The sequence below is a fragment of the Ursus maritimus genome, unplaced genomic scaffold, assembly GCF_017311325.1.
Source record: "Ursus maritimus isolate PB19 unplaced genomic scaffold, ASM1731132v1 scaffold_3, whole genome shotgun sequence".
In the NCBI taxonomy this organism is placed as follows: domain Eukaryota; kingdom Metazoa; phylum Chordata; class Mammalia; order Carnivora; family Ursidae; genus Ursus; species Ursus maritimus.
In genome coordinates, this window is record NW_024425563.1 from 12,337,161 (window position 1) to 12,365,069 (window position 27,909).

Genomic DNA, 27,909 nt, shown 5'->3' on the forward strand with positions numbered 1-27,909 from the left:
TGAGGGGAAACTGGGTAAAGGGGACAAGGGAAACTCTGTATTATTTCTTACAACTGTGGGGGGCTCTGTAATTATCTCAAAATAAAAAGGATAGTTTAAAAAACAACATGCTTTCTTATTCTTCATTCTTCCTTTCTTAAAAGAAAGCAGAAATAAAGGAAAGAGATATCGCACAAAAGAAATCTCTACCCATGCACAATCAGACTTCTAAGAAAATCAAATTAGCATTCTCATATCCTATGCTAGCGTTACTGCCTTTCTTCCTCTCGGTGCCCTTGGGAGACAGAGATGAGGCAAGTGATGATCCGTACCTTTCTGTATCTTCCAACCTTTCAAATCCACCACATAATACCTGTGCCAAGATTTGGGGGCTGGAAAGGAAGGCCATTATGGAAGAACTTAGAAAGGCCCCATACCACTCATCCCACACATACTTGTACCCTGGTCTCCCTGCCAAGGACACATTCCAGAAGCCAGGACTCATTATATCAAGCTCAGAGACAATGATTTTTTTTCCCCAGAAAAAAAAAAAAACAAATTCTTCATGAAGTCATACTGACTTGAGAGGTTTATATATCCAACATAGATTAAAAACTCTCATTTTAACTCTAGTCCCTTCTGGGACCACCACTGGCATGGCCCTTGTTCCACATGACCAAGCATCGCAGCAAACCAAAAACTCAAAAAGCCATCACAGAAAAGAACATACACTGTGTGTTCCTCAAAAACAGTACTTACAGAGCTGACAGAAAAATCATACAGAATATACTGCTTTTCACCATCTAGAAGAGAAAGAGGAGTACCCGTTATTACAGGAAGCAGAGGAGCCGTGCGGTCATGCTTTTCTCTTTTTTTCTCTGCTTACCCAACCAATTTCCTGGACCACTTCAACCAACCCTAAATGCTTCACCCTCCAAACTCGCATGGCACTTTGTGGCACCATTTTGCTGGCATTTAAAACATTGTGACTTGCAGTTATAGTCATCTGCATGCACATTGCATCCATCCTGCTGGCCCAGGAGTTCCTCAGGGGCAGTGCCTATGTCTTATTCATCTTCATATCCCCTGCCCGCAGTGCAATAAATATCCAATAAATATTAATAAATGCTAATTCTACTCAGGGCCGTGTTTTTAATATAATCACAGACCATAAGCTTATGTCAGTTACTTCCATGGGAATCTTACAGTGGAAGAGCACACTATACAAATTACTTCCCCCTCAACAGTAACCAAAGCAGTAGTTTAAAAATCTATTAACAAAATGTATTATTTGGTATTGGTAATGATACCCAAAGAAGAGAGTAATTAAACCAAATAATGTCTGTTGTTTTGGTAGTTAATAAGATACGAGTTGCTCATTTGAAGTCTATTTTAATGCATTGTGTTTGGCTAGCCAAACTTCCAGAACAAGTTGATTCTAAACTTACAGAAATCAGCACCGATGATAACAGGGTTAGTGCCATATTGGACAGTCTGCAATGACTACTTTTCACGGAGAATCTCAGGGAGGGGACCACAGGGAAGCCTACCTTTAGACACACCATCATCCCAGTACAGCTCGCCCCATGCCTCTCTCTTGTAGTCCAAGGCAACAATGAGTCCCAGGGAATTCTTCCGACTGTAAAAGAGCAACTCTCAGTTTCAGAGAATGAAGAAGGCATAGAACTTTGTTCAGCCAGCCCCTTTCATGCTGCAGGGACAGATGAACTCAGAGTCTACCCCAGAAACAGAGTAGATATTGACATCCTTTGGAAACATGGACGCTGGTTGTGGATAGACAGCAGAGGTTGGTAATGAATGAGCATAAGAAGAGTGGTAAAAGGAGGCAGTTCCTGCCAAAGACTGGGTTTGTGATTCTACCAACAATCAGCACTTACTGGGTGCTTACCGTGCACCAGCCATTCTTCTAAGTGTCCTATATACAGTAAATCATGACTATTATTTCGCTTAACCTGCATGATGACACTGAACAGTCAAACTATTGTCACCCCCAGTTTGCTTGTGCTAGGCAGCAACACAGAGAGGACATTGCCCATGGCAGCACATCTGGTAATAGAGCTGGGGTCTGAACCTGAACTTTCTGGCTCTTGACCTTGGAAGCTATGTTCATTTCCATGTGATAACTCTTACCTCCTATTTAATTTGCATTCTCTCATGCCCAAGGAAATCTACTTGAAGACAGTTTCTGGTCATAGGGAAATCCTCACAAATGATTATTTTGACTGTTCTTAAAATCTGATTCAATTCCCAAGTGAGACTCTAGAAATGTGAAGGAGCTAAGGCTACCTCACCTGCTAAATGAACACAAAGGTGCACTCTGGGGATGACCTTGAAAGGAGGGAAGATAGATTCCTGACTGGAGATATTTTCCCTTGATTTATCCACTTTTGGTGTCCATTTGCCTGTCCCATAACATGCTTCCCTGGAGCGCCAGGGCAGTCACACCTTAGAAGAGTGAGGAGCCTACCTGGCCTCTGTGGTTGTGTTGGGCTGCTGGGTGGGAAATATGAAGCCCCCTCGGAGATGAAGTCCTATCCTGTCGAGTGGCAGCAGCATCTCCACCCATTGTTTCCTCCACTGGATGGCTACTCCCTAGCCAACAGAAGGACGACAGAGCAGATAATGGACCGCTGGACTAGGAAGGACCGTGCAGACCATTCTAGTTCAGTTGTCTCATTTGAAATAAGTCAGTCAGAGCAAGACAAATGCTGTATGATTTCACTCGTAGGTGGAATTTAAGAAACAAAACAGATGTACATAGGGGCCAAAAAAGAGAGAGACAAACCATAAAACAGACTCTAAGCCACAGAGGACACACTGAGGGTTGCTGGAGGGGAGGTGGGGAGGTATGGGTCAAATGGGAGATGGGCATTAAGGAGGGCACTTGTGATGAGTACCAGGTATTGCACGTAAGTGATGAATCGCTAAATTCTACTCCTGAAACTAACATTATACTATATTGTAACTAATGAGAATTCAAATAAAAACTTAAAAAAAAAAAAGAATGAAAAGAAAAGACCCTCCAAAAGCAAAGGGTTGCCTAAGGCATAATTGAAATAGATAGCAGATCTGAGACTCCAATGTGCCCTATTTCCTTGAATTATACCATGTAGTGATTCTTCCACAAGTGGGCTTTCACTCACTCACTAGGGTATCTCAGCCTAAGGCCAATTACTAGTTCTCATAGCTGCATAGCAGCCAGGTTGATACAATGAAAATTCCCCTAAACCTACCCCGGTTATTCAAATTATTTCAGAGTACACCTAGAAAGGCCTTCCTCACAGGACTCCTGCCTTAGAATTGCCCCCTGCTAGAGGCTGGTCTCTGACCCAAGCGGACTGCCTTACTTACTGTCTCATAGTCGTACCAGATGGCGTCTGGTATGTAAGCTTTCACTCGGTCCACACCCTAGGGAAACACCAATAGTGAGCAACATCAGAATGCCGCTTACAGTTTACACAGAACTCACGTGTGGTTGCACGTGCTTGTCTGAACAATCCTGAGAGGTGGTTGGGACCATCCCATTCTACAGGTACAGATACCAATACTCGGAAAAGTTGGGCAGTTTACCCAAAGCAGAGCCGTGCCTAGAAATTAAGCTTCTAGGCTCCTGAACTTTCTAAGAGAAGCAGAGAAAGTTCGTTCACTGAGTTACTTGTGTAATCTGACAGGTGGGAGAAGACTGAAACAGGCAGGCCTCTAGGAGGGCCTTCCAGCAGGACTGCGGCTGCTCACAGCACCTGCCAAGAGATGGGCCTTTGACATTAGTACACTGGAGATTTCCCAGGTTTATAAAGTGATCAGCACCATCCTGATCCCTCCCCCACACTTCCCCCCTCACATTTTGGGAGGGTACGTGTGGTCCCTCATATCTGGTCTCCAGACTAACGCCCTCCCCCTTGCCCAGACCTCCCTCCCTGCTCCTCTCTCACCTCTTCTCTTTCCCCAGCCCAAGCCCAAGAGCACAGGTCCTCTGGTCAAAAGGAAGCACAGAGAGATGGCCAGCCCAAACTCACAAGGCATTTAAAGCCTATCAATCCATGGTCATATGCTTAAGAAAACAAGTTTTAAGGTAATTTTACAAAGCAGAAATTGTTTTGCTTGGTGGGGTAGTGGGACCAAGAATTGCTATTTTTCTTTTTCTTTTTTTTTTTTTAAAGATTTTATTTATTTATTTGACAGAGAGAGAGAGAGACAGCCAGCGAGAGAGGGAACACAAGCAGGGGGAGAGGGAGAGGAAGACCAGTCTCCCAGCAGAGGAGCCCTATGCGGGGCTCAATCCCATAACACCGGGATCACGCCCTGAGCCAAAGGCAGACGCTTAATGACTGAGCCACCCAGGCGCCCCAAGAATTGCTATTTTTCTAATTTCCAAACTTTCATGATCTCTCTCATTCATATTTATATTTATTTTATTTTTTAAAAAGATTTTATTTATTTATTTATTTATTTATTTATTTATTTGAGAGAGAGAGAATGAGAGAGAACGAGAGAAAGCATGAGCAGGGTGAGAGGCAGAGGGATAAGCAGACTCCACATGGAGCAGGGAGCCCAACATGGGGCTCAATCCCAGGACCCTGGAATCATGACCTGAGCCGAAGGCAGACATTTGACTGAGCTACCCAGGTGTCCCATATGTATATTTATATTCATATTTAAATGCAGCCATAGATACTACAGACTCAGCTTATTCAGCTATAGAGCCACGAGGACAAGTGTGATATTCCACCCCATTGTTCAGATTATAAACATACCTCATATAAAACAGGTGTGATGAGGAGTCCAGGCCCCCATAAGAACTGCTCGCGCACATCCCAAGTAGCTGGGTCCTGGTAGAACCTGGAAAACAGAGTAGGCAGAGGAAGCCTCCAGTACAGGACAACGGCACACTAGGTGGCAACAAGATCCAGACCAACCTTGCTACCACTAACAAGGCAAGTGAAAAGAACAATCTGAAAGGAATTCTTTGTGGGTCAGGAAACTCACTCATGGACCAGGGGCCTTGCTACGGTGTCCCCCCGGGCGTGAGCTCGGTAGAAGAGGGTATAGAGGTAGGGCAGCAGGGTGTAGCGGATGTTCAGATAATATCTGGAGGAATTCACCAGCAGAGAGTGCTCGCCAAAGGCAGCCGGATCCTGGTCCTAGAGGAAAATGAAGCAGATATGAGATATTTCCACTGTGTTTTACAAGTTTGTTCCCTTATGATGAGAAGTTTTCTCGGATGAAAGTAGCTATGTGCTCCAACTTGGAAGGTATCAAAGTATTTCCAAAACTAAATGGATCTCGGTACTGTTTCTCGATTTTATAGATGAAAAAGCAGTATCAAAGATTACATGACTCTCCCAATGTAAACTGCAAGCGCATGACAGAGTTTAAATTTGACATGTGTTTTCTGATCCCGGTCTATGGTAGCCTCAAGGGTGATAAAGAAGTCCACAGAGGGGGTGCCTGGGTGGTGCAGTCGGTTAAGCATCAGGCTCTTGGTTTGGGCTCTGATCGTGATCTCAGGGTCATGAGATTGAGCCCTGCATTGGGCTCCGCACTCAGCGTGGAGTCTGCTTGGGATTCTCTCTCTCTCTTCCTCTGCCCCTCTCACACATGCTTTCCCTCTCTCTCTAAATTAATAAGTCAATTAAAAAAATATGGAGGTTGCCATGGAGATAAAGGGGCTAGAGTGGCCCCTGCTCCCTTCTTAACTGACCTGTTATATATTGAGGTTTCTCATAATACTTCATTTGGCTAATAATAATAATAACAGTAAGTTGTACAACCAGTAAAAAGAATTTGAATTTGAAACCCACTGTCTTAGGCTGCATTGCCTACCACCACGATCTATAATCCATCTTTTCCTTTCCATGAAATTTTATGAATTTGCAATTTTAAAATTTGCATCTAGTTTTATCTGTAATGTTTTCACCATCGATATTTGTTTTCTTTTCTCTACCCCAAAGACAGTGACCTCTATTTTTTTTTTCAGTATACAATGTACAAAGAAATCATGACTTTATCGAAGAGCAAAGAAAAAACCCTTTAGAAGGGAAATCTAATTTTCTTAGGACCCAGAAACAGAACTTTTCCATTAATGATGGGGCTCATTTTGTTCATTTTCCTTGTAATTTGTAAGATATGAAAGATAATGTAAGTCATATTGAGATCTGTCATCCTGCACTCTATTACTGGGACTGAATTTTAGAGAAAATTACTTAAATTTATTCCTTTCTTTTGTTCCTGAAAATGCTCATTTCCTCCCTTCAAAGGGAATAGAAAGTAGAGTGGTCTACTCCAGGAGACCACTCTATGCCCCCAAAGTAGGGCTCATGAAAATCCTGAGGCCAAACACCAAAGAAAATAACATTCCACATCCTCCATCACTCGGGTCTCCAACCAACAAAGTGCAGAGCTGCACTATGGTGGCCGTATACCACGGGGAGCTTTTGAACGCTTGAGATGTGGTTAGTAAGACTGAGGAACTGAACTTTTAATTTTACTTGACTTGAATTAATTTAAATATAATCCTAAAAACGGAATATTTTCAAAGAACTATTTTTAAATAAAATGAAGAATAAAAATAAAATATTTTTAAATAAAAGATTTTTCCATTAAATATAACTTTATGTTTTGGGTTATTGCACTCCAACTGCTGAAAATTTAGCATCCAAACTGTGATCTGCTGTAAGTGTAAAATGCACTTGAATTTTGAAGACTTAGTAGAAAGAAAAGAACATAAAATATCTTATTGATTATATTTTGTATTAAACAGGTTGAAATGATCATGTTATGGACATACTGAGTTACACAAAACATATTTAAAATGATTGCTTCTGTTTCTATTTACTTTTTAAATTCACATTTAAACTTAATGTGTGGCTCTCATTATCATTCTATTGCATAGAACTCCTGGAGGGACAGGCAAACAAGCACTGTAACTTAGCAGCCTAAGTGATCCGAGGGCTCTTATCTATCTAACTCCTTCCAGGCCATCTCAAGAGGAAGGCAACCTGCCAAACCTGCTCCCAGTCACCTGCTTAGAAGTCCAGAAGTAACTCAACTCTCTCCAGATTGCAAATGGCTAGGACAGTCTGGGGATAAAATATTTTGATGATTTGGCTGTGAGTCGTTTCCAAGTTAGAGACAAAGTCAAGAACGGCAGCTAAAATGATCATCAGTAAGTTACCCTGTTGAGCCTATTAAGAGCTGACCTACTCAATTTTGAAACACTTCAAGTGCAGATTGCTTCATTAAAATAAAGGGCATTCCACCTTTCTTGCTCCTACCATTGTCCCAGACATCTCCTTAAGAGGGGCTCTGAGCCCACTTCTATATACTCCACCCATCAAAAACATGATTTTGATAGAAAAGGATAAAAGAGTAAAAAGTAGTAAGGAGGGGAGGGTCTTGCAAAGCATTCATAGAAAGATAGAAAGTTGTAAGAAGGTGAAAAAAATCTTCAGATCACTGGCCTGCCACTCCCTAAACCATCCCTCCTTTCTCCTCCATATCTAGAAGTGGTTTCCCTTGTATTGTTTGAGGTAAAATACCAGTGGACTCCAATTGTCCCATCTTATACAGGTGGTAACAAAAGTAAGTGATAGCAGCACCACAGAAATTTGAACAACCCTTCTCACCTTCATTGGTGAGTTAAGAAAATCAATATAAATCAGTATAAATCACAATAAAATCATTCAATATGTATATACTTGTCATGCACCTTTATCCCAATACTCTGCTCTTTTGGTCTATGACCCAAAATTTATCTACTCTCCTTCTGCACTAATGGCCAACCTGCAGGATTTTTTTTTTCGTTCCTTTTTAAAAGCAAGTAGATTAGACAATCCAAGAAGTTTGCATTGCTTCTCTTGGGGACCTTACCCTGAACCCAGGCCCATTGTGATTCCTCGATAGTGGATAAAATGCTCCAAGCTGCATCCATCTTGTGCAGAGCTCATCTGTGACATTTTTTGTGTAACCACAGATGTTGGCACCTACCTGGAGAATAATCGCACATACAAACACAGTGGTCAGTGATAGTGGCAAAAGCATTGACTGTATACCTTTGCAATAAGGGGGGAAAATCTTATTTCCATCATTTCATGTTTACAGAGGTCCCAGGCTTTCAGAGCCAGCCCCCAGCCAAATGTAAGAAAGCAGCAAATGCACATCATGGATCAGTTGACAAGAGCTCATTTCAATGTTCAGTTCCCAATTTTATACTTTGCTATTCACTGATGTTTTGCTAATGGAATTTTCTGTGATGCTAACATATTTTACTTATGGTATCTTCATGCTAACTTCAAAGATTCCATGGATGACTACCCAATGATAAAGTTTGACCATTCTATCTTCAAAAGACATGCCACATATAAAAATGGATTTTCTAATACCACAGGGAGACATAAATGCTCCTTGGTTTTTAACATCTAAAAGACTAGTAAAGGAAAGAATGCCAAAGACAAAAGGTTAAAGTTCCTCGGTTGAGAGTGAAACTCACCATGGGGATACCAAATAGGTTGAACTCAAGGATACTAGGGATGGACCATCGGAGATCATCCCATGTGGCTGCATTGTCCCCCAACCAGTGTGCAGCATATTTGCCAGATCCAGCAAAAGTAGAGCGGGATAAGATGAAGCTACTTTTGTTGGGGAAGATATTCTCCATGGCTCTGAAAAGGAATACAATCGATTGAATGTGAAGTAAGCTGTGAATATCTAGGACTCACCTGTACCCAAGGGGAGCAATGGGCTTTCCAACCAAACAGAAAAAACATCAGGGCTTCATAAACTAGGTGAGAAAACTAGTTTAGCATTTTTTTTATTATCTTATTTTGTTTAAATTCAATCACTTAACATATAGTGTATCATTAGTTTCAGATGTGGAGTTTAGTTGTTCATCAGTTGCATAAAACGTCCAGGGCTCATTACATCATGTGTCCTCCTTAATGCCCTCACCCAGTTTAGCATTTTCAAGAGCTTCTTTCTCACTTCTGAATAAGGTTTCAGACTTCATAAAAGACAGTCTAACCCTCTACAGTCCAGTCCCCCAAGAAATGTCTCTACATTCCTGTCCTCTTGATTATGCCCTCTTTCTCTTGTTGGATCTGGTTGTGTTCTGGCCCTTTTGGTCAACAATACATTGGAGCCATGTCTTGAGTTATTGACCCCATCTTTTCCCTTTAGACAAAGCTTTTCCAATGTCCAGTCCCCCAAGAAATGTCTCTACATTCCTGTCCTCTTGATTATGCCCTCTTTCTCTTGTTGGATCTGGTTGTGTTCTGGCCCTTTTGGTCAACAATACATTGGAGCCATGTCTTGAGTTCTTGACCCCATCTTTTCCCTTTAGACAAAGCTTTTCCAATGTCCCTTGTTGCCATGTCTTGCTGCCCCTTTATAATCAATCCTGTTTAGCACAACACCAGCTCAGGTTGGAACTCTGTAACCTCCGCTGGCCTACGAGAACAGTATGTACACCAGCTGGGTTCTAGGCAACTGGGTTCCTCTAAAGCTTCAGAACTTATTATTAGCGATTCTCAATGTTAGGGACTCTTAATCTATGCAAAATAATATTAATTTTATATTATTTTTTTATTTTTTTAACGTTCAAATGTCTTTAATTAAGAAAGTGTCACTCTGAAGAGCTATTATTACATTTTAAAGATGAAGAAACTGAAGCTTACAGCAGTTAAGAGGTGGCAGAAGCATGACCTGAAATCTGATTTGTTTGACCACAGCCAAGGTGTTTGGCCCCTTTGCCAGTAAGTCCCAGTGTGTACATCTCCCACTGGAGGTATAGTAGATGGTTTTGAGTGGTATATAGTTGATGATGCTAAGTAACAGTGGATCACGTGGTGAAAAAAGTTATGTCCTTTTCAGTTCTCTTGATTCTATGGATTATGTCGAGGTAGAACTATCATTTTTGAGATTCTTTGTCTTTACACCTCTCTAACACTTGCTAATCTGTTTTTTAATTTTAAATGAGTAAGTCTCAAAAGATGACATATGATACTCTTTATAAAGTTAAATGCTATTAAAATATAAAATATAATTTTCATTGTACTACATACAAAATTTCATATGTCAAATAAGACTCCATTAAAGAGAAAGCAAAGGATTGAAAACGTGGAATTCAGAAAGATAATTACTTCAGGGTGGAGGGGAACATGAGGTGGGGTAAAAACACAGTGAGATGAAAGCTATTGTCCTAGCTTTTGTTCTGAATACTCTTTTGCATAGGCAATTTCCTGAAATGCCTCTCCCTCCTCCTTCCATGCTAAGCAGTTCATACCTTCCTTTAGCGACCTGAAATTAAACAAAATCACAACTATGGGATGGTGATACCTGACCCATAATCGCTGTGAGCCCTTCTATCTTTCCTTTCAGTACATGGTCTGAGACAAGTGTGTCACCAGGTCCTGGGCAGTTCCTCACAGACACTGTCCTAGCCACCAGTGCTCCCCAACTTCATATTACTGGGTACTACCTTATGGGGAGCCTATAAATGCAAAATGATTTAGAACGGCAAAAGGGAGAAAATTCTGAAGTAGGAGATGGGTTTGAAAGAGTGAAGTCCTCCATTCTGACAATTTAATGACCAAAAAATAAAGGTAGCATAGAGAACACTCACTCTTCAACTCCTACCCTCATGCCTACTTTGATCTTGACAAGAAGGCACGTTGCCTTTATTGGCACTGGCTAGAAGGTTTACGGTACTCTGTAATCATCGATCCTGAAAGAAATATATTCAGGTTGCACAGAGTGAAACCGAAACAGGGGTAAAGTTATCTGAGGCTACAGGTTTATCTAGAGGCAGACCTTTATGGTACCACAGATTAGATAAGTCTGTGTTTTCTAGCCCAGAGGAACAATCTTATTCAGAGATCCTCAAATCTCTCTTTTCTGTCCCTCAGGTCCAGCCGACGTCGGTCCTGATCTCTGAGGGGATCTGGTCTTTCTACTTTCAGCTTGGAGGAGAACTTCCTTCTTGGAGTAGACCAGTAACCACTGCCCCCAAACGATAGTTCCAGGAAGGTTGAGCCAAATACTCATCAGATCTATGGCTTAAATGTTGCTGACGCTCAGATCCCACTGAACAAAAACATCTTATTTGCTTTTTCACCATTCTGCCTCCTATCCCAAGGCCAAGTTCCACTTATCCCCACTGCTCTCCGGGAACTGAGGTCATTCTGCCTGATCCAGAGACTTAAGAAGGGCACTTAACCTTCTCCATCATAGTTACCTTTTAACTATTAATCATAGCTATTAGAATATATGAGCCAACCCCCTCACGATCTTACAGCACTTTTATTACAGAGAGACAGTAGCAATAAAGCAATTTGAAACTCTCTTTCCCTCCTGCTGCCCATCCTTTCTTACCCCTCCCACCTTCTGTTCTTAGACAGAAGCATCTTAGGGTCGAAATCGATTGGAACAAGAAAGAACTGTGGGAAACATTAATCCAAGCCTCTCCTTTCAAAGATGAGGAAACGGAGCCTTACTCTTCTAGCTTGTTTCCCGGGAAAGGTAGAGTGAGAGAGACAGAGGTCAGAAAAGAGAGGATAACAAAATCAGAAACGTGTGTCCTTCCTCCTGCAGTCTTTCTTTTATGGAGATCAAAACTTTCGCATTAATTGGGACAGGGACTCTCTCTCACCTGGGCAATCCCCCCATAATACAAAGTCGGGAGGGCAAAATGGTGCTGGAGAAAAAAACAGGGGCAGCTGCAGCCTCGGACTCACCAGGCCCCTTGCAGGCCCTTCCAGACGTCCCTACCTCAGGCCAGGCGGCTAGGCAACACACATCTTAAGTACACACACTATTCCACAGGCTAAAGTTATAGGGATGACTTTGCCCTCAAAAACTTGCAGTTCAGCAAGAAAAAAGGGGGGGTATCTAAATGTTGTAATACAAGATTTTTGCATATTGAGCATATTGTAATACAAACAAAGATAGCACAAAAAAAGGTAAATAACCTTTTCCTAGAACTGACAGGAAGGTTTCTAGAAACATCTGAAAAGAGGCTTTAAAGATAAGCGTATGTTTGCAGACAGGAGAACTGAGAGGGAGCCTGGGGCAGGCAGTGGAGAGAGAAGCCAGGAGGGTGTGGTGTGGGTAGCTGTGCCAGGTAAACAAGGGATACTCGGGCAAAATTGAATTTCATTTTAACAATAATTTTTAGTATAAGTATGTCCACTACAAATTTAACTGGGTCCAATATTTTTATTTGTCAAATCAGGCAACCCTAGTATGGTTCTGTAACAGGACCTAAGCAAGGGCTGGCTTCCAACTGGGGGCTCTAAACACCTTGCACATTACTGCCTACCACTATCTAATGAAGTCCCTTAGTCACAAGCCAATCAAAACTAATCTCACACGGGCACCAAGGGGCTCTATGAGAAGAGTTCTTAAGTATCCTCTAAGATCTGAGTTATACATCCTTATAACCACAAAATATATTTGAAAAACATACTTATGGAAGATACGCAAAACCCTCTGCCACCCACCTCCCCTACACGGGAATTAGGGCGAAAACCAAGTGCTTACGAGTGTGTTGCTTTTGCCATGGAGTAGCCATACAAGCTGTGGACGTCATAGTGAAGGCCCCACTGAAATTCGGCATCCATGCAGAGGGTTCTTGCAAAAAGCAAGCGGTCCAGAATTCCTGTGGGAAAATAGCCATCAGTGAGGCGCTTCCTATCAATCAGCTCTAACAAAATAACCACCCAATTGTTCGCTTCCCGGTTACTGTACCTTCCCACCCAATTGCCACCTGACAAAATCCTTTCCAGCTTTAAATTCTATCCTAAATGCTACATCCTACCTGGGACCCACTAAGCCCCTCTCTGAGTTTGATCATTAACATTAAGGTGCATTCCCTTGGAGCTCATAAAACATGGTGCTGAGCGGAGGCAACTGGGAAATGAGCTGAGAGCAACAGGAAGTTGGCTTGAGATGAAATGTAAATAAAGCACCACATTTCTCTACACACATTTCATCAAGAAGAATTATGTGTGTAAGGAATAGAGATGGGGGAAGTGGGGAGGATATAGTTTCACTCTTCCATTCTAGGCATTCAACCCCAATTAGGTTTTTTTTGTTTTTTTTTTTTTTTTGACAGAGAGAGAGAGACAGCCAGCAAGAGAGGGAACACAAGCAGGGGGAGTGGGAGAGGAAGAAGCAGGCTCCCAGTGGAGCAGGGAGCCCGATGCGGGGCTCGATCCCAGGACTCTGGGATCACGCCCTGAGCTGAAGCCAGATGCTTTAACGACTGAGCCACCCAGGCGCACCAGGCTTTTTTTTTTTTTTTTTTTTTAAGAAATGAGATACAACATTTGGGTGGTTTCATGAATAAGAACTCAGATCCTGCTTCTAGAATCACCATTGTCTGACTGTTATTTTCCCTTTTCATGCCTAAAATGCTCAACATTTTCTGCTTTGTAGCCTAGAATCTCGTTCTTCCCTTTTCTTCCCTGTGGACCAATAACTGGGCTCCATATCAGCTCTCCTTCCTGAAGCCATGCCATGGACACAGGGCCTCAGTATGAAGCACAATTCCAGAAAGTGGTGGAACCAGGAAACCCTGACGCTGACTTTTTCCCACTAGCCCAACAGAATCTCACCAGCCCAACTCAATCAGAAATTAAGTTGAATGGTAAAACATTATGAAATTTATATTTTTGGCACAGCTCAGTTTGTGGAATGAGACTCATGACCACTTCAATGACAAGAAAAAACACTAACATTGTCCCGGGGTTAAAGGTAATTTACGTAAGTTTTTATCAGGCTACTGTGTACTGCCCAATCCTGAAAAGATGAGAAGCAGAGCAGCTACGTAGGAGGTAGTGGCTAGTCATAGGTAGGCAGACAAAAATGGGGGGAGCTAGGGAGTGAGGTGCTTGCCAGAAGCAGGCAAAAGGGGATAAGACTGCAGTTTTCTATCGACAAAAAAACAAAAAACAAAACTTAGTTCTCGCTAAGAAGAAGATTAAGAGATTACAGGGAAACATGATAAACTGATCTGAAGTGGGAAAAAAATGAGGGGGGAACACAGACTGAGCAGAGAAGAATGAGGAATAAGCAGACAAGCAAACAGCAGATTTTGCAAGAAGTTAAATGGTTTGAAGCCAAGATTCCTCCTAAAAAACATCTCCACTCCTTCTGTAACCATAAGAAGCTAAAGAAACCGGTCAACCATGGTCCAGGGTGCAAGTGAAGTGGACAAACCAGAATCAACCGGCAGACACAAGCCGGATGCTCACCAAGGCTGTGTTCTCTTCCTGGAAGAGTTAAGATTATATTTCACACTTTCGCTCGAGGTTGAACTGACAATACACGATTGGATTCTGAGCAAAGAAATGTGAGCAAATTGAATACGCCCCACTTCTGGGCCTGCCAATCAAACTCCTCTACTTTCTACTTCATCCAGGAAGCTGGAAACAAAGGACTCAGATGGGAGAACCGAGCAATGGAAGAAACTAGATTCCTGAGCCACTGCTTGGATGAGAGCCACGCATCTCACGCTGGAATATATGAGCAAAAAATTAACTTTTTACTCTGTTAATCCACAGCATCATCTATTTGATACTCTTTCACACACATACACACTTTTGAAATCAGGACTGGAAAATCTGACTAGGAATGAGGTTTAAAAATAAGAAGGATCTAAAAGGAACCATGGATGCTTTAAATTGTGGCTAATGAGCAAAAAAAAAAAAAAAAGCACAAAATTACAGAGTTACTTCAATGGAAGGTAGTTTCTACCTTGAAGTATTCTGGTATTCTCACAAAGCTGAAAACTGAACTGTCTGAGGGGTTTGGAGACCACGAAGAGGACGGGAGGAAGGCAGAGCTCCTTGGGGGAGGCGCGCATCCACCACACGCCCGCCCTTGGGTTCTGGTGGCCAGAAGGTGGCCGGAGCCCAAGGGCACGGCAAGGCCTCCGGTAGGGGAGCAACCAGCGTGCCTGCAGGCCCCTTGCACTGGGAACTGAGACTGTTCTCGGCCCTGCCTGAGTGTTGCTACGCTTGCTCTAAGCATATCTCATGACAACTTACGGGGAGTGAAAGGAGGAAAGTTGAAGGTGTTCCATTCACACCCGCGATCGGAACCTTGCAGAAAGCTGGATACTTCATCCATTTCCTTCAAAGACACACAAGACACACGAGGGGAAGTGTTACCGATGTAGGGTTAGTCGTCCGGGAAGGTTTACTCAACTAGAGGCTCCACATCCGGGGCCTCTTACTAACTGACTTTGGGATCGTGAGTAATCTTCCTAAACTTTCTTGACCTCTGTTTCATCTTTCAGATTGGGTTGTGTCTAAGGTGCCCTCCAACCCGAAATACTATCAGGCACATTTTATCTTTTACACATGGATTTCAGTTAACTAATTAAGCGATACCATTCCAAAGGCTGACTCTTACCTTATGAATAATGTGAGTTTTATTGTTGCTGTTAATGTTTCAGTGCTGTTCGAAAGAACCTAAGACAGAGGAGTATTTCTGTTTTATCATTTCCCCTGTCTTTTAGTCCACTCAGTGAGGGGCAAGAAGATACAACGGAGACCAAATCTGTCTCTTTAAAATGGATTAAAAATAGGTGATGCCTAATCTTGCTAACAGAGATAATTTTCCAAATTTCAAAGAAATATCTCCACCTGCTATCCCCACCTAAAAAATAAAAGGGGTTCATTAAATCATTCTCTGATGAACTTTAAATTTTAAGGAATCGGTGCGACAGCCTCTCATAAAACAGTATTTTTAAGTTGAAAGACAGTTAAAGGAGGAAGAAGCAGAGGCCACAGGAAATTAAAGGACTTTCTCAAAAAAGAAATAATCAGTTGGTGGCAGATCCAGAATTAAAATCTGGGGTTGTGAGGGGTCTATTTTCCTGCATACAAGCTCTGCATTAAGTAAAAGGATTTTAAATACCACTGTGTCAAGAAAACGATTTTATTACAGATCAGGGTCAAAGCTCTTTCTCAAACCTTGAATTATCCGTTTCTAAAAGCAGTTTGATTCTGGAATAACAACTTACAATCCACACTCCATCAAACTCAAGAGTTTGATGAAATTCACTGAGCTGCTCCTTCCACCACTGAGTGCAAGTCGGATTACTGTAGTCTGGAAAGACGGTCCATCCGGGGTATCCCTAGAGAACAAAGGAGAAGGCGGTGGCAGTGGGTACGCCTGAGGACGAGGGACATACTCATTGCTGCTATGGCTTCTGCCACCAGGAGCCCCAGGCATCTTATCATTTCAGAATCAAAACTTCCCCTCAAACTAAATAGTAAACTAGATGCAAGGAACCAAAAGAAGAAAAAAGAAAGAAAAACAGCCAATTAAATACACGAGAAGCCATCAGATGTCTTTTATCTATGAAAACACGAAAACAAAATTTCGTGATGTCAGACCAGCTGGGAGAACAGTCTAAAAACACTCATCCATCTAGCTGGGTAAGGTTTTAGGAGAGAATGACTAGAGTCACTTAGTGTGTTAATTAAAGGTCATTTAAACCCGCTTTGAATAATGATGTTTATAAGTGATATGTTTGGTTTTGGTAGAGAAACAATCTGTTTTAAATGGTGGGATGAATTTTGTGCTTCTTACTCAGTTCCAATATTTCTTATCCTCTCTTCTCTTCCTAACCTATTCCTACTGATGTAGCTTTTAACATTTTCCAGAAATAGCACAAAGGTAGAACTTACGGCCAAATTATTGAAAAGTCTGAATTGACAGGCTATAAGCTTTTGTGCTTATATTCTTGTTTATTTTCCCAACAAACTTATAGGTTGTCATTTAGGATCTTACGCTCAGGCAATATAGTTAATACATATCTTACATATATTAATATATATTATGTGTTATATATATTACATATATTTTATATTATTTTTATATATTATAAAATATATAAATATATGTGATATAAAAACATGTTTTATATATATATGTATATATATAATGCAGAGACTTTTTAAAACTCAAGATGGGAGCTTAAAATTCTCAGTTTAAGTGATGGAACTCCTGGTCTCTTGTGTTAAGTGATAGGGCACCAAATAGTAACAGGAGGTAATTTTGGACTTCAGGAAATAGGCAGTGTGGTAAAGAAGTCACCTACAGCAACACTCTATCTAGAGTAGGCCCAGCAAACTTCATTCCAACCAAATATCTTTATTTTTATTTATTTGTTTATTTATTTTAGAGAGAGGGAGAGTATGAGTGAGGGTGGGAGGAGGGGCAGAGGGAGAGGGAGAGAGAGAATCTTAAGCAGGCTTCATACCCAGCACAGAGTTCGACACGGGGCTCAATCTCACAACCCTGAGATCATGACCTAAGTCGAACCCTTAACCACCTGAGCCACCCAGGCACCCCCTGAACAGTTTTATAATAAACCTCCACCCACTTCAAAGACGACTACCTCTGCCAGCATCTCAGATCAAATGTTTGATGTTATTTATTGGTCAATGGAGGCAACTAATTAAATTCTTATAATCATATGCAAATTACCAGTTGTATACCACTCCAATATGAGTACTACTGAAATGAATCATTGGTCTGGATAATCTATTTTTAGATAATCAAAATCATGTTTATGTGACCATGGGCTCTGATTTTGTACTTATATATGAATATCGGTCTATCTGATATTTTAGAAGTTCACTTCAGACAAAACAATAAAATCTAAGCATTGGTTTAGGGAAGGAAGGAAACTACTGTTTCATAGAAGTTTAGACTCAATGAAAAAGAAAGTAAATAGGATTAAGTATTATAAACAAAGTCAATGACAGGAATTAAGTGAGCAGTTAGATTAAGGGGGCATTGATAACCCTGAAAAGACAGTTTTGAAAAGTAAACTGTCCAGGAGCAACACAACTTGCAGCCACATAAACTCTCAGATTAAGTATCAGTTTTAGTAAATCTCACATAATCCAATCAGCTAGGGCTGACCCTATGTGTAACTGGAACAGAAAGTTGCCTCCACGATTTGATGTAAAGTACTCTGGCAATAGGCTTCTCATCAGCCTACTCCAGTGCCTGAATAAAGGCTGGGCTCTGTAAGTCTCATGTAAAATAAAAGTACATTTGCTGAGACAGGTTTCACATTAGACTGTGAGCATCTTGCTACATTATTGTAGCCGGACGTATTGTCTTGGGAAAGAGAAAGAAATTGAGAGGCCAGAGGACTTTAAGAATAAATGAATTTTCTTCTTACAATAATTGCTTCTCAAATATCTGTAGTACCGAAGGTCAGGGGCTAGCTTTTTAGAGACTAGATATTAATTTTTCCCACCATGAAGAAAGAAATGAAAATTATGTGATATGGCAGAAGTGCTCTCGCCACAATGACAATCATATCGCAATATACAAATGTATCAAATCAACATGCTGTACACCTTAAATTTACACAATATCATACGTCAAATACATTTCAATTTTAAAAAATCCTTCAGAATCATAATCATTTTACCATTACATCTACTGTTTTAAAAATAATAATAAAGGAAGCCTCGAAAGCCAAGGAAACAGTAGATATTACAACGTGCCTTCTACTCACTTTCATAATAAGAGTACAAACTTCCCCCCAAATGACTGTAATTGTTTTCCTTGCAAAATTACCTGCCCAACGACAAAGCCATTGTCTCCCAAGACCCATACTCTCTTTGTCCTTCCACTCATATACGGGGGGTAGTCAGAGTTATTTAAGATGCCAGGATTCTAATAAATAAACATATAACAAATATTATTTTTGTCAATTTCTTTTGCACTTTGAAAGGGAAAACAAGGCAACAGACTTGTTTGAACATACCATAACGATTACATATTTCAGTCCTTGCTTATGTAAGTCGCTGGTAAAATCTGAGAGATTAGGGAAAGCCTGTTTATCGACAGTGAAATCCTTATTTCCATCCATGTAGTCTATGTCAGAGTACTGGACATCCTGAAAGATAGTGCCGGCCAGTTAGAACCTAGGCAATACCACCGTGCTGATGGAAGGGATCATAGCTCTGGTTCTTGCTCCCTAAAACTAAAGCCATATTTCTTTCTTTCCTTTCTTTCCTTCTTTCCTTCTTTTTTTAAGATTCTATTCATTTATTTGAGAGAGAGAGTGAGCATGAGCAGGGGGAGGAGCAGAGGGAGAAACAGGCTCCCCACTGAGTGCAGAGCCTGACACAGGGCTTGATCCCAGGACTTTGAGATCAGGACCTGAGCTGAAGGCAGGCACTTAACAGACAGAGGCACCCAGGTGCCCCTGAAGTCCTATTTCTTAATGATCCTTGAACTTCCAGGACTTGGCTACCTCCTAGAAGTAAATAAGCCCCTTCTGAAAGATGCAGGCACTCTTAGGCTGCAGTTTTATGTCTTTGTCCTGACGGATGCGTGTCATGAGGTACTGGGAGGAAGTTGAGGGTAGGGACTATGTCTTGTTCATCACTGCAACTTGAGAGCTTGGATGCTTGACATAAAACAGGTGCTCTTGGGGCGCCTGGGTGGCTCAGTCGTTAAGCATCTGCCTTCAGCTCAGGGTGTGAACGTGGTGTTCTGGGATCGAGCCCCACATCAGGCTCCTCCGCTGGGAGCCTGCTTCTTCCTCTCCCACTCCCCCTGCCTGTGTTCGCTCTCTCGCTGGCTATCTCTCTCTCTCTGTCAAATAAATAAATAAAATCTTTAAAAATAAAAATAAAATAAAATAAATAAAACAGGTGCTCTTTAAATGTCTGTTTGGGTGAGTATATTCGTAATGTTGTAACCATGTGCTAACTTGGACCCTACACATTAAATTAGAATATATCATACGAGGAGAAAACAGTCTTCTTGCTCTATAAAACCGCTAGAATAATAACTCACAAAGATAAATGACAAAGGGGCAGAGCTTTAATTAACCAAAGTCTCATACACAGATTATTTGAATGTTTGCATACCAATCTGTGAGGAGCAGGTGTTATTCTTAGTGAGAATTGAAAGGTGAAGGGGTTGAGCCACACGTCCCAAGGTCATATGCTTGGGTGGGTGGGGTCGACTGGGTTTTTTGTGATAGGCCCTTGGGGTCCAGCTGCTCTTTTATCCCCCCCCGCAAACTGCCACAACTTCAAAGACATCCGAAGTTCTTCTAAGCAAGTTTTCCTTAGGTAGTAAGTGTTTCTCATGTGTCCTAGAAGGTTCTAGCTTCCAGGCCCGCAGGAAAATGTGGCTGGTGGCCTGGTGCCAACGCAGCACATCTGTTCTAACACCGGGCAGTCAATCGTACCCAGGTGCCTCCACTACCACGTGGTGGGAAAGAGCCAATCTGTGGAAGGAAAGCTTATCTGTTCCTGAATCAGCAACACCTCAGAAAAGCCCTGCACATCAGAGGTGCGGGGATAGATCGAAACCAATGCCACATGTAGTCAAAAGAACTATTTTTGAATCTTGGGCCTACCATTTAGCTAGCTCTCGTGACCTTAGGTTAAACCATGCAGTGTGTCTCCATCATCTCATTTACAAAGTACCAATATATGACGTTTAACCATGATTGTGAAAGCACCGTGTAAAACAATAACCATGTGGCAAGATTTGGCCTGATTCCTCCTGGAATTAAGCGCTTGCAGGTGTCAGATTTGGGAGCATTAAAATGAAACACATGATCAAGTTCCTCTTAACACCAAAACACCACAGCGGGCATGTTTTCTCACAGGAAAAATTCATCTCCCTGCCTGCTCTCCTCGCTGCCCTGAGAGGGGATTGTTAAGTCCTGATTTCCACCTGCACAGTCTTCCTTCACATGCTAACCAAATATATGCTTGCAACACAGTTCCAAAGATCTAGCCCCAAATAAACTGTTCTGATAACTTCCTTAAAGGCATTATGCATCTCCTGGAGGAACTTATCAAATAATCTACACTTAATAATTCTCTACTTACTAGTGGACATTGAACATCATAAATACCACTGAGCTTTCAAAATTAGAGTCTGCTAGATCTGGAGGGAGTGTTCAAGGTCACTATGAGAAACTCACTTACTGTGAGTCATTTTTACAACCATCAGCTCTTGTTAACCATATCTCCCGAGGCGCTGCTTTCATAAAGTAACAGCTAACTTTGATGGAGCTCATCCTCTGCGCTGCCTGCCTTCCACGCAGAGAGTAAGGCATTCCTCACTACCAGTCCCCCACAGGAAGCCTTACGTTCTCATTTTATAAAGGGGGAAACTAAGACTCAAAGATGCTAATTGACTAGAACAACACTGAGAAAGCTAGGAAGAAGCAAAGCTAAAATTCAAAACCATATCCATCCGACTCCATAAGCTGCTGTTTCCATGGTGACAAAAGTAATTTAGCATGCAAATTTCTGACACTAAGTGTGCCTGTTTGTCCGTCTACGTATGTATGTGTGTATCTATCTATCTGTCTATCCACCTATCTCTCTGTATTTCTTCCCAATATGTTGAATTAGACGCAAAAACTAAAAGATAGGAGATGGTGCCTTACACATGTTACGAGAAGTTCTGACTTACATAAGGGATCCCAGCTACACGATTTCGATCCACAACCTTCTTCAATCCATTGATGCCACTATAGTTCCTGCGACTAAGCTGGAACCCAAGACTCCAGTAGGGAGGCAGGAATGGTCGTCCAATGAGCTGAAAAAATAAATATACACATGTCTAAGCATTTAAAAACTGCTGTTTTGAGTACCATGGCTGATACAGAAAACACTGTTTCCATTTCCATTTATAACTGTCTTCAAGCAAAGCCCTTACCTCCAGGTATTCCTGAACCACTTGTTCCGGAGTATTTCCCAGGAATACATAGAAGTCAAGGATGCCCCCAATTGTGCGGTAAGTGATGGCAGGAGCAGGCTGCAGGGTGACCTCTGCAGGATTAAAATGAGAGTCATTAGAATTTCGTGGTTGCAACTATACTTTTCTCTGGAATATGAATACCTGAGCTATCCAAAACAATCTTAGCCTCATTTTGCAAGAGATAACAATCACATGTTTCTTTTTTTTAGATTGTTTGTTGTTTATCATAATATTAAGTGAGTAAAACACTAATGAAGAATTGATTTTTTAAAAGAAAGCAGAACCAATTCTATTTTTTGTTATTATGTTATTTTTTTAATTTAAGTTCAATTAAGAACCGATTCTATTTTAATCTGGCTATATAACAATACAAATGTCTGGAATTTGTGAGTGATTTAACGTAACAGAAAAGTTTTAAAAACCTTGTTGGATGAATTTAACTACAATTTACAAACAAAAATAAAAACAAACCCTTATTAAGGCACTCTTAGTCCAAGAAGCTTGAGGGAGAAGATTCTGGAGTAGGGAAGGGATGAGCTATGAGAACACAGCCTTGTTGCCTACAGACAGCCTGGGTTACGTGTTGAAATCGACAGGTATTGTTGGGACTTATCTGTCAGTGCATCTTACTATCTATAGAATATGATGGAAAACACTGCATCAAAAGAGAACCCCAAAGAAGTTTTCAATAGGAATAGCTTTCAGCATGAATTGGATTTATAACAGGTCACCCTACTTTTGGGTTCCCATATAGAAGCATTGTAGGTTAAATACACATTCTGTTAAACAGCGATCTCGCCATGAAAGTCGTGTTTATAAAAGCCACACCCCCAAACATATTCCTGTTGAGATAAAAAGATGCTTCCTACCCATGGCATTACTGTTCAATAGAAAAACCCCAAAAGAGGAGCCGCTGGTGTCTTCAAGGCACAGGAAGAATGTATGAGCTCCATACAGATTAATCATGCCCTGTCAAGAAAAATGGTAACAAATAATAGTAGTACATGTTAAAAATGTTTTTATTTACACTAGAACAATATCAAATGCTACATACAACATGAACTTGGTCAATACTTGACTTAGCTTAGTATTGTATCAAAAAGGTATTCAAATGGTAACATCAACTGATAAGTAGATTAACAAAATACATACAATGGAATACTATTAGTAATAAGAAGAAATGAAAACCTGACCCATGCTACAACAGGAATAAACCTCATACATGAGATACTAAAGAAACAGATGCAAAAGAAACCATACATTGCGTGATTCTATTTATATGAAGTATCCAGAAAAGTTAAATCTATATAGACAGTAAGTAGATTAGTGATTGCCCGGGGCTAAAGTGGGCACTGGGGTGGAAATGGGGATTATGTCTATAAAGGTATGAGGAATCCTAGTTGGGTCATGAAGATCTTCTAAAACTGGATTATGATGATAGCTGCACAACTTGGTGATGTGCTAAGCAATCACTGAATTGTACACTTAAAACAGATGAATTTTACAGTATATAAATTATATCTCAGTCAAGTTCTTTTTTTAAAATTTGGAAAATATCTGCAAAGACATATGACAAAATGTTAGCAGAAAATGATGTTATTATGAGAAATTTTGTATTTCTTCTTTATGCCTAGCTATATTTTCTAATTTTTCTATAATTAATATATAATTCTTAGGTAGTAAATAAGTTTAAAATTAAAAAAAAAGATAATGAACCTGTCACAGGGCCGTGATGAGCACTGATATAAAAAGAGATAATGTGTGTTACTGTGAGTGAAAAAGTGAGAAAGAGAAAAGAGAGCAGGCAGGCAGGAAGGAGGGGAGGATGGGAGGGAGGCAGGAAAGAAGGAAGAAAGATAGATAAAACATCTATCTAATCTGTGACTACATAACTCAAGGATTTTTCAGCTCTAGAAAGCCAAGCTTAGTATGATGCTTAGGGTTCCATGTTTGTCAGGGACCTTGAGCAAGCACTTTAGTGAATGTGCCAGCTACTGCTTTACTCTTCATTGCATCAAATACCGGTGGGTGGGCCAGTTAATGTGCTTGCTACTTGATTTGTTCATCTCCCATGGAATACGACTTGCAAAACTTCAGTCCCATCCCTCCCTTGCAACTACATGAACAGGCACGCCTTGCACAGACTTGGCAAACATCAGAAGCACAATGAAGGCTTCAAGACCTGCTCTACAAAGAAATGCTACTTTAAGTGTTGTCCGTGGACTGGCACCTCTCCACACCCTTTGCTGTAAATCAGCAAGGAAAGTACAAAAAAAACAAGAAATCTTACAGCAATTTAAAAGAGTAATTTTATATCTGTTCAATTTAAAATTTGAGCTTATATTTTATATGTCTTTGAGTCATTTCATTTCATTTCCCCAGGTTTAAAAAAAAAACAAACAGAGAAAGAAAGGAACTGATCCTTCACTACAGATCAGTGGACAGGCACTGCTCTAGACCAGCTCTTCGCCCACTTGAATATGCATGTGGTTCACTTGCAGATCTGGTGAAAATGCAGCTTCTGATTCAGTAGGTCTGGGCTCTGACTTGGCATTTCTAACAACAACCCAAGTGATGACAACACTGCTGTCTCCAGAACATACTTCAACTAGCAGAGACCTAGAATAATACTAAAGCTGCCAAAGGGGGAATTTTTTTAGTCCACAAAATTCTAGTGGAGGTGGCTCCTGCTGAAGCTCTCCCCTAGCTGCTACCCAGTTATTTAAGACAAACATAGTTATTTTGCAGAAGGATTTTCTAATATATATTAGTCCATCATATAGTCATTAAATTATATTTCCCTTTAAAAGTGGGACGTTTTAAAAATTGATACATTACTGATGAATCACTGACCTCTTCCTCTGAAGCTAATAATATGTTAATTAACTGAATTAAAAAAAAAGTTCTCATCACAAGGAAAAAAAAATTCTGTACCTAGTGTGGTGACAAATGTTAATTAGACTTATTGTGGTGATTGTTTCACAGTATAGACAAATATGGAATCATTATATTGTACACCTGAAACTAATATAATGTTGTATGTCAGCAATACTTCAATAAAAAATAATAATAATAAAAGAAAAAACCAAAGAAATTGATGTATTACTAACTGTGAGTTTATAAACCTCAAGAACAAGTATCCTCCAGCACAAACGGATCTAACTTGGGCAAAATAAGATATGGATGTAATTCTGTAGGTTGCTTGGCTCTAGGTCATTTTCGGGAAAGGAGAGAAGGGGTTCCTTACCGTGAGCCGTAGGGAGGGGGAAGGGAAGCTCACCTCGGTGGGGGTGGCATCGCGGGTGAAGATGGGCCAGGTCTTCCAGGTCATGTTGTGGCGGTACTGTTGGTGCACGTGCTCCCCCAGCCCGTACACGGTGGTGCTGGGCAGACGGAAGGACAGCTGCAGGTACTGCTGGGCGAACTGCAGGGGCCCGATGCTCGTGTCCAATCTGGGCCGTGGGGTAAGAGCGAGAGTCACCAAACAGCTCTCTCTGCCAGGACCCTGTCCGCTACTCTCCCTGTTGACTTTGAGAACAGTTGTTTCAGGTGCTCTCATCCACGTTCCTACTACCTTGGCAGGCCTTTCTAGGGTGTCTCTGATGCTTTCATTCTAGGGGAGAGGTAATACCAGAAGCTCCAGTTGGATGACTGGGGGAAGAGAGCAGATGGGACCTTTCACTTGCTGGGCATCTACTTCATGCCGGGCCTTGCTCTGGAAGCTTCATGAACATAGCTCCGTTCACGAGCAACAGTGGGTATTCTGATTCCCTTTCTGTGGATGTGGGAACTGAGGTTGATGGAGAGACTTTGCCTAACATCCCAAAGCTGACCAGTAACTTGCTGGTGCCAGAACATGTGTACAGGTTTTACCGACATGAATCCCTGTACTTTCTCCCATACAATTTGTGGTTTAAGCTCAGGCCATTGTTAGGTTCTTCGTGGCAAGTTTCTCAGGAAATAAAAACTTGAAATGATAAGCAGTGAAGCTGAGTTCCAAAGTGAACGGTAATCCAAAATAATAAAACTTCCTGTTTCATAACAGACCATAACTCGGAGCGCGTTTCTCTAACTTAGCACCCCAGCACATTATATTTTAGCATGCTATGCTCTGCAATCATGACAGATTAGCGAGTGTTAATGATTTACAGTAAAAACTGACATTTTTCTGAGGTCCAAACATTTTCCCAAGTCGTACTTATCTCATTATCCACCCCCGGTAAGCCAGACTGATTGATACTGAGACTGTATATTCAAAGATATACAAAGAGTGTTGAAAAGCTCACAGGACTCTTCTGTTGCTCGTCCTCATTATTTTGATGCTGAAGGGCTTATCAATGACCTCTATGTAATAGTTCAAATTGGAAGTATTAGTAGTCCTCGCAGACAGGTTAATAATTTCAGGGGGGACTTCATAGCGTTTGTTGTCGGTATCACTAATCTGTCAGAAGGAAAAGAGAAAGACCAACTCCAGATGAGACCACTTCCTTGTAGAGCTACAAAGGATCTTCACTCTCGGCCCCCGATGAAAATAGCTTCTAATTATTAATCCTGTGTTTCCTGAGTTGTGAGAAAAAAATCACCCAATCACGCGAATGCCACAAAATATGAAACAGCCCACACACTCCCTTGGGAGGTTCCTGCAGAGGGGAACAGAGGCACCTTCTGCCTCCACACCTCTATGCAGTGCCTAAAGGAGAATGATCTGAACCCAGTATGGGGGCATTGATCTCCTCAGAGATGTATTCAGTGATAACTACCAAACCAACCTTAAAATGAAAACGATTGGATGTCTGATATTCCGCTGTGAAGGTGGCATCCCTCACATCATATCCAAACAGAGATGGGAATGGCAACTTTCTCAACTGGGCTGTAAACCCTAGGGGTGGGGGGAGAAAAATGGGGGGAGGAAGCTTTTAGACTTTATTTTGCCTTTAGCTTATCTGAGTCATCAAGAGCGGTTCCCTGGACCTCATTAGGGTAATGCTCACCTGTCCTTGTGTCATTCTGGATACTGTTGGCTTCGTAGCCCCAGTTCCTGGGGAAGAAGCACCTAGGGACGTTAGTGTCTGGCACAGGTTTCCAGCAGCACTTATGTTGCTGCCTGCAGACATCCTGTAAACAACGGCACAGAGTGAGCATAATATGAAATGAAGGAAAGAAAGTTCTGTCTATGTATTTATAACCAATTTTATTCCAAGAAGAATTTAAGAGAGGTCCTATTTACATGGCAGTCATTTATTTCTTCTTCTTTTATTCTCACATTTATCCAGCCATCCAATATGCATTTATTACCTACCTGACAAGAAACTAATAATACAGATAAACAACACAGTTCTTGCCTTTGGGAAACTTCCATTACGGTCTAGTAGTACATGCAATTTCAGTATGAGAGGAGTACTTGGACAGAGAGTGTCCAGGGGGCTAAAGGAGCGCACATGCCAGCCTTGGCACACAGCCTAAGGATGCAAGCAGGGTGGGGAGGGCTTCCAGTAGGTGAAAGGTAAGCCCACTCCTAGTGCATGGGGAGGGGTTAGATAAGGGAACAGGAGAGCAGTATTCCAAGCAAAGAAAGCAGCAATGCATGATAGATTCATAAAACCACAAGTTCATTGTGCCAAGAACACTGAGTAAGAGAAACACTCTGAAGGGACACAATATTCATACTATGAGTAAGCTGGATGTCAGACCAACCAGTTTAGACTTTCTCATGAGGAAGGGTCACGGAAATGACTAACAGTAGGGCATAAAGAAATGCATTTCTAAAATGTAAGAAAAATAAAGCAAAGGAAATAGGAAAAAATTTAGAACTGGGACAGAGGGTGACATAAACAAATTCACAATGTCCACAAGGTAAAAATAAACCACATGTGGTTTCTCAGAGTGGTTTGATTATGGATTCTTAAAATGATTATTATTTGGGGCACCTGGGTGGCTCAGTCAGTTAAGCGCCTGCCTTCAGCTCAGGTTGTGATCCTGGGGTCCTGGAATCAAGCCCCACCCGGGCTCCCTGCTCAGTGGGGAGTCTGCTTCTCCCTCTCCCTCTGCCACTCCCCCTGCTTGTGCTCTCTCTCTCTGTCAAATACATAAATAAAAGCTTCTAAAAAATGATTATTTTTTGGTGAGATGTATTTTCTATAG

At 41.3% G+C, this 27,909-nt stretch overlaps 1 protein-coding gene across 1 annotated transcript in view; it reads right to left on the reverse strand.

Moving 5' to 3' along the window:
• LOC103669102 (probable maltase-glucoamylase 2) overlaps window positions 1–27,909 on the reverse strand; it is an 89,618-nt gene that overhangs the window by 50,252 nt on the left and 11,457 nt on the right. The window contains exons 3-22 of the mRNA XM_040643909.1: window positions 26,760–26,883; window positions 26,538–26,647; window positions 26,055–26,209; window positions 25,049–25,220; window positions 22,638–22,737; window positions 21,727–21,839; window positions 21,481–21,606; window positions 18,797–18,928; window positions 18,607–18,705; window positions 16,025–16,138; window positions 15,045–15,129; window positions 12,535–12,652; window positions 8,489–8,660; window positions 7,870–7,986; window positions 4,987–5,141; window positions 4,755–4,839; window positions 3,352–3,408; window positions 2,468–2,592; window positions 1,530–1,618; window positions 739–782 (exon numbers count right to left, since the gene is read on the reverse strand). Of these exons, the coding sequence (XP_040499843.1) occupies window positions 739–782; window positions 1,530–1,618; window positions 2,468–2,592; window positions 3,352–3,408; window positions 4,755–4,839; window positions 4,987–5,141; window positions 7,870–7,986; window positions 8,489–8,660; window positions 12,535–12,652; window positions 15,045–15,129; window positions 16,025–16,138; window positions 18,607–18,705; window positions 18,797–18,928; window positions 21,481–21,606; window positions 21,727–21,839; window positions 22,638–22,737; window positions 25,049–25,220; window positions 26,055–26,209; window positions 26,538–26,647; window positions 26,760–26,883 (2,292 nt within the window). The remainder of the gene's footprint in view (window positions 1–738; window positions 783–1,529; window positions 1,619–2,467; window positions 2,593–3,351; window positions 3,409–4,754; window positions 4,840–4,986; window positions 5,142–7,869; window positions 7,987–8,488; window positions 8,661–12,534; window positions 12,653–15,044; window positions 15,130–16,024; window positions 16,139–18,606; window positions 18,706–18,796; window positions 18,929–21,480; window positions 21,607–21,726; window positions 21,840–22,637; window positions 22,738–25,048; window positions 25,221–26,054; window positions 26,210–26,537; window positions 26,648–26,759; window positions 26,884–27,909) is intronic.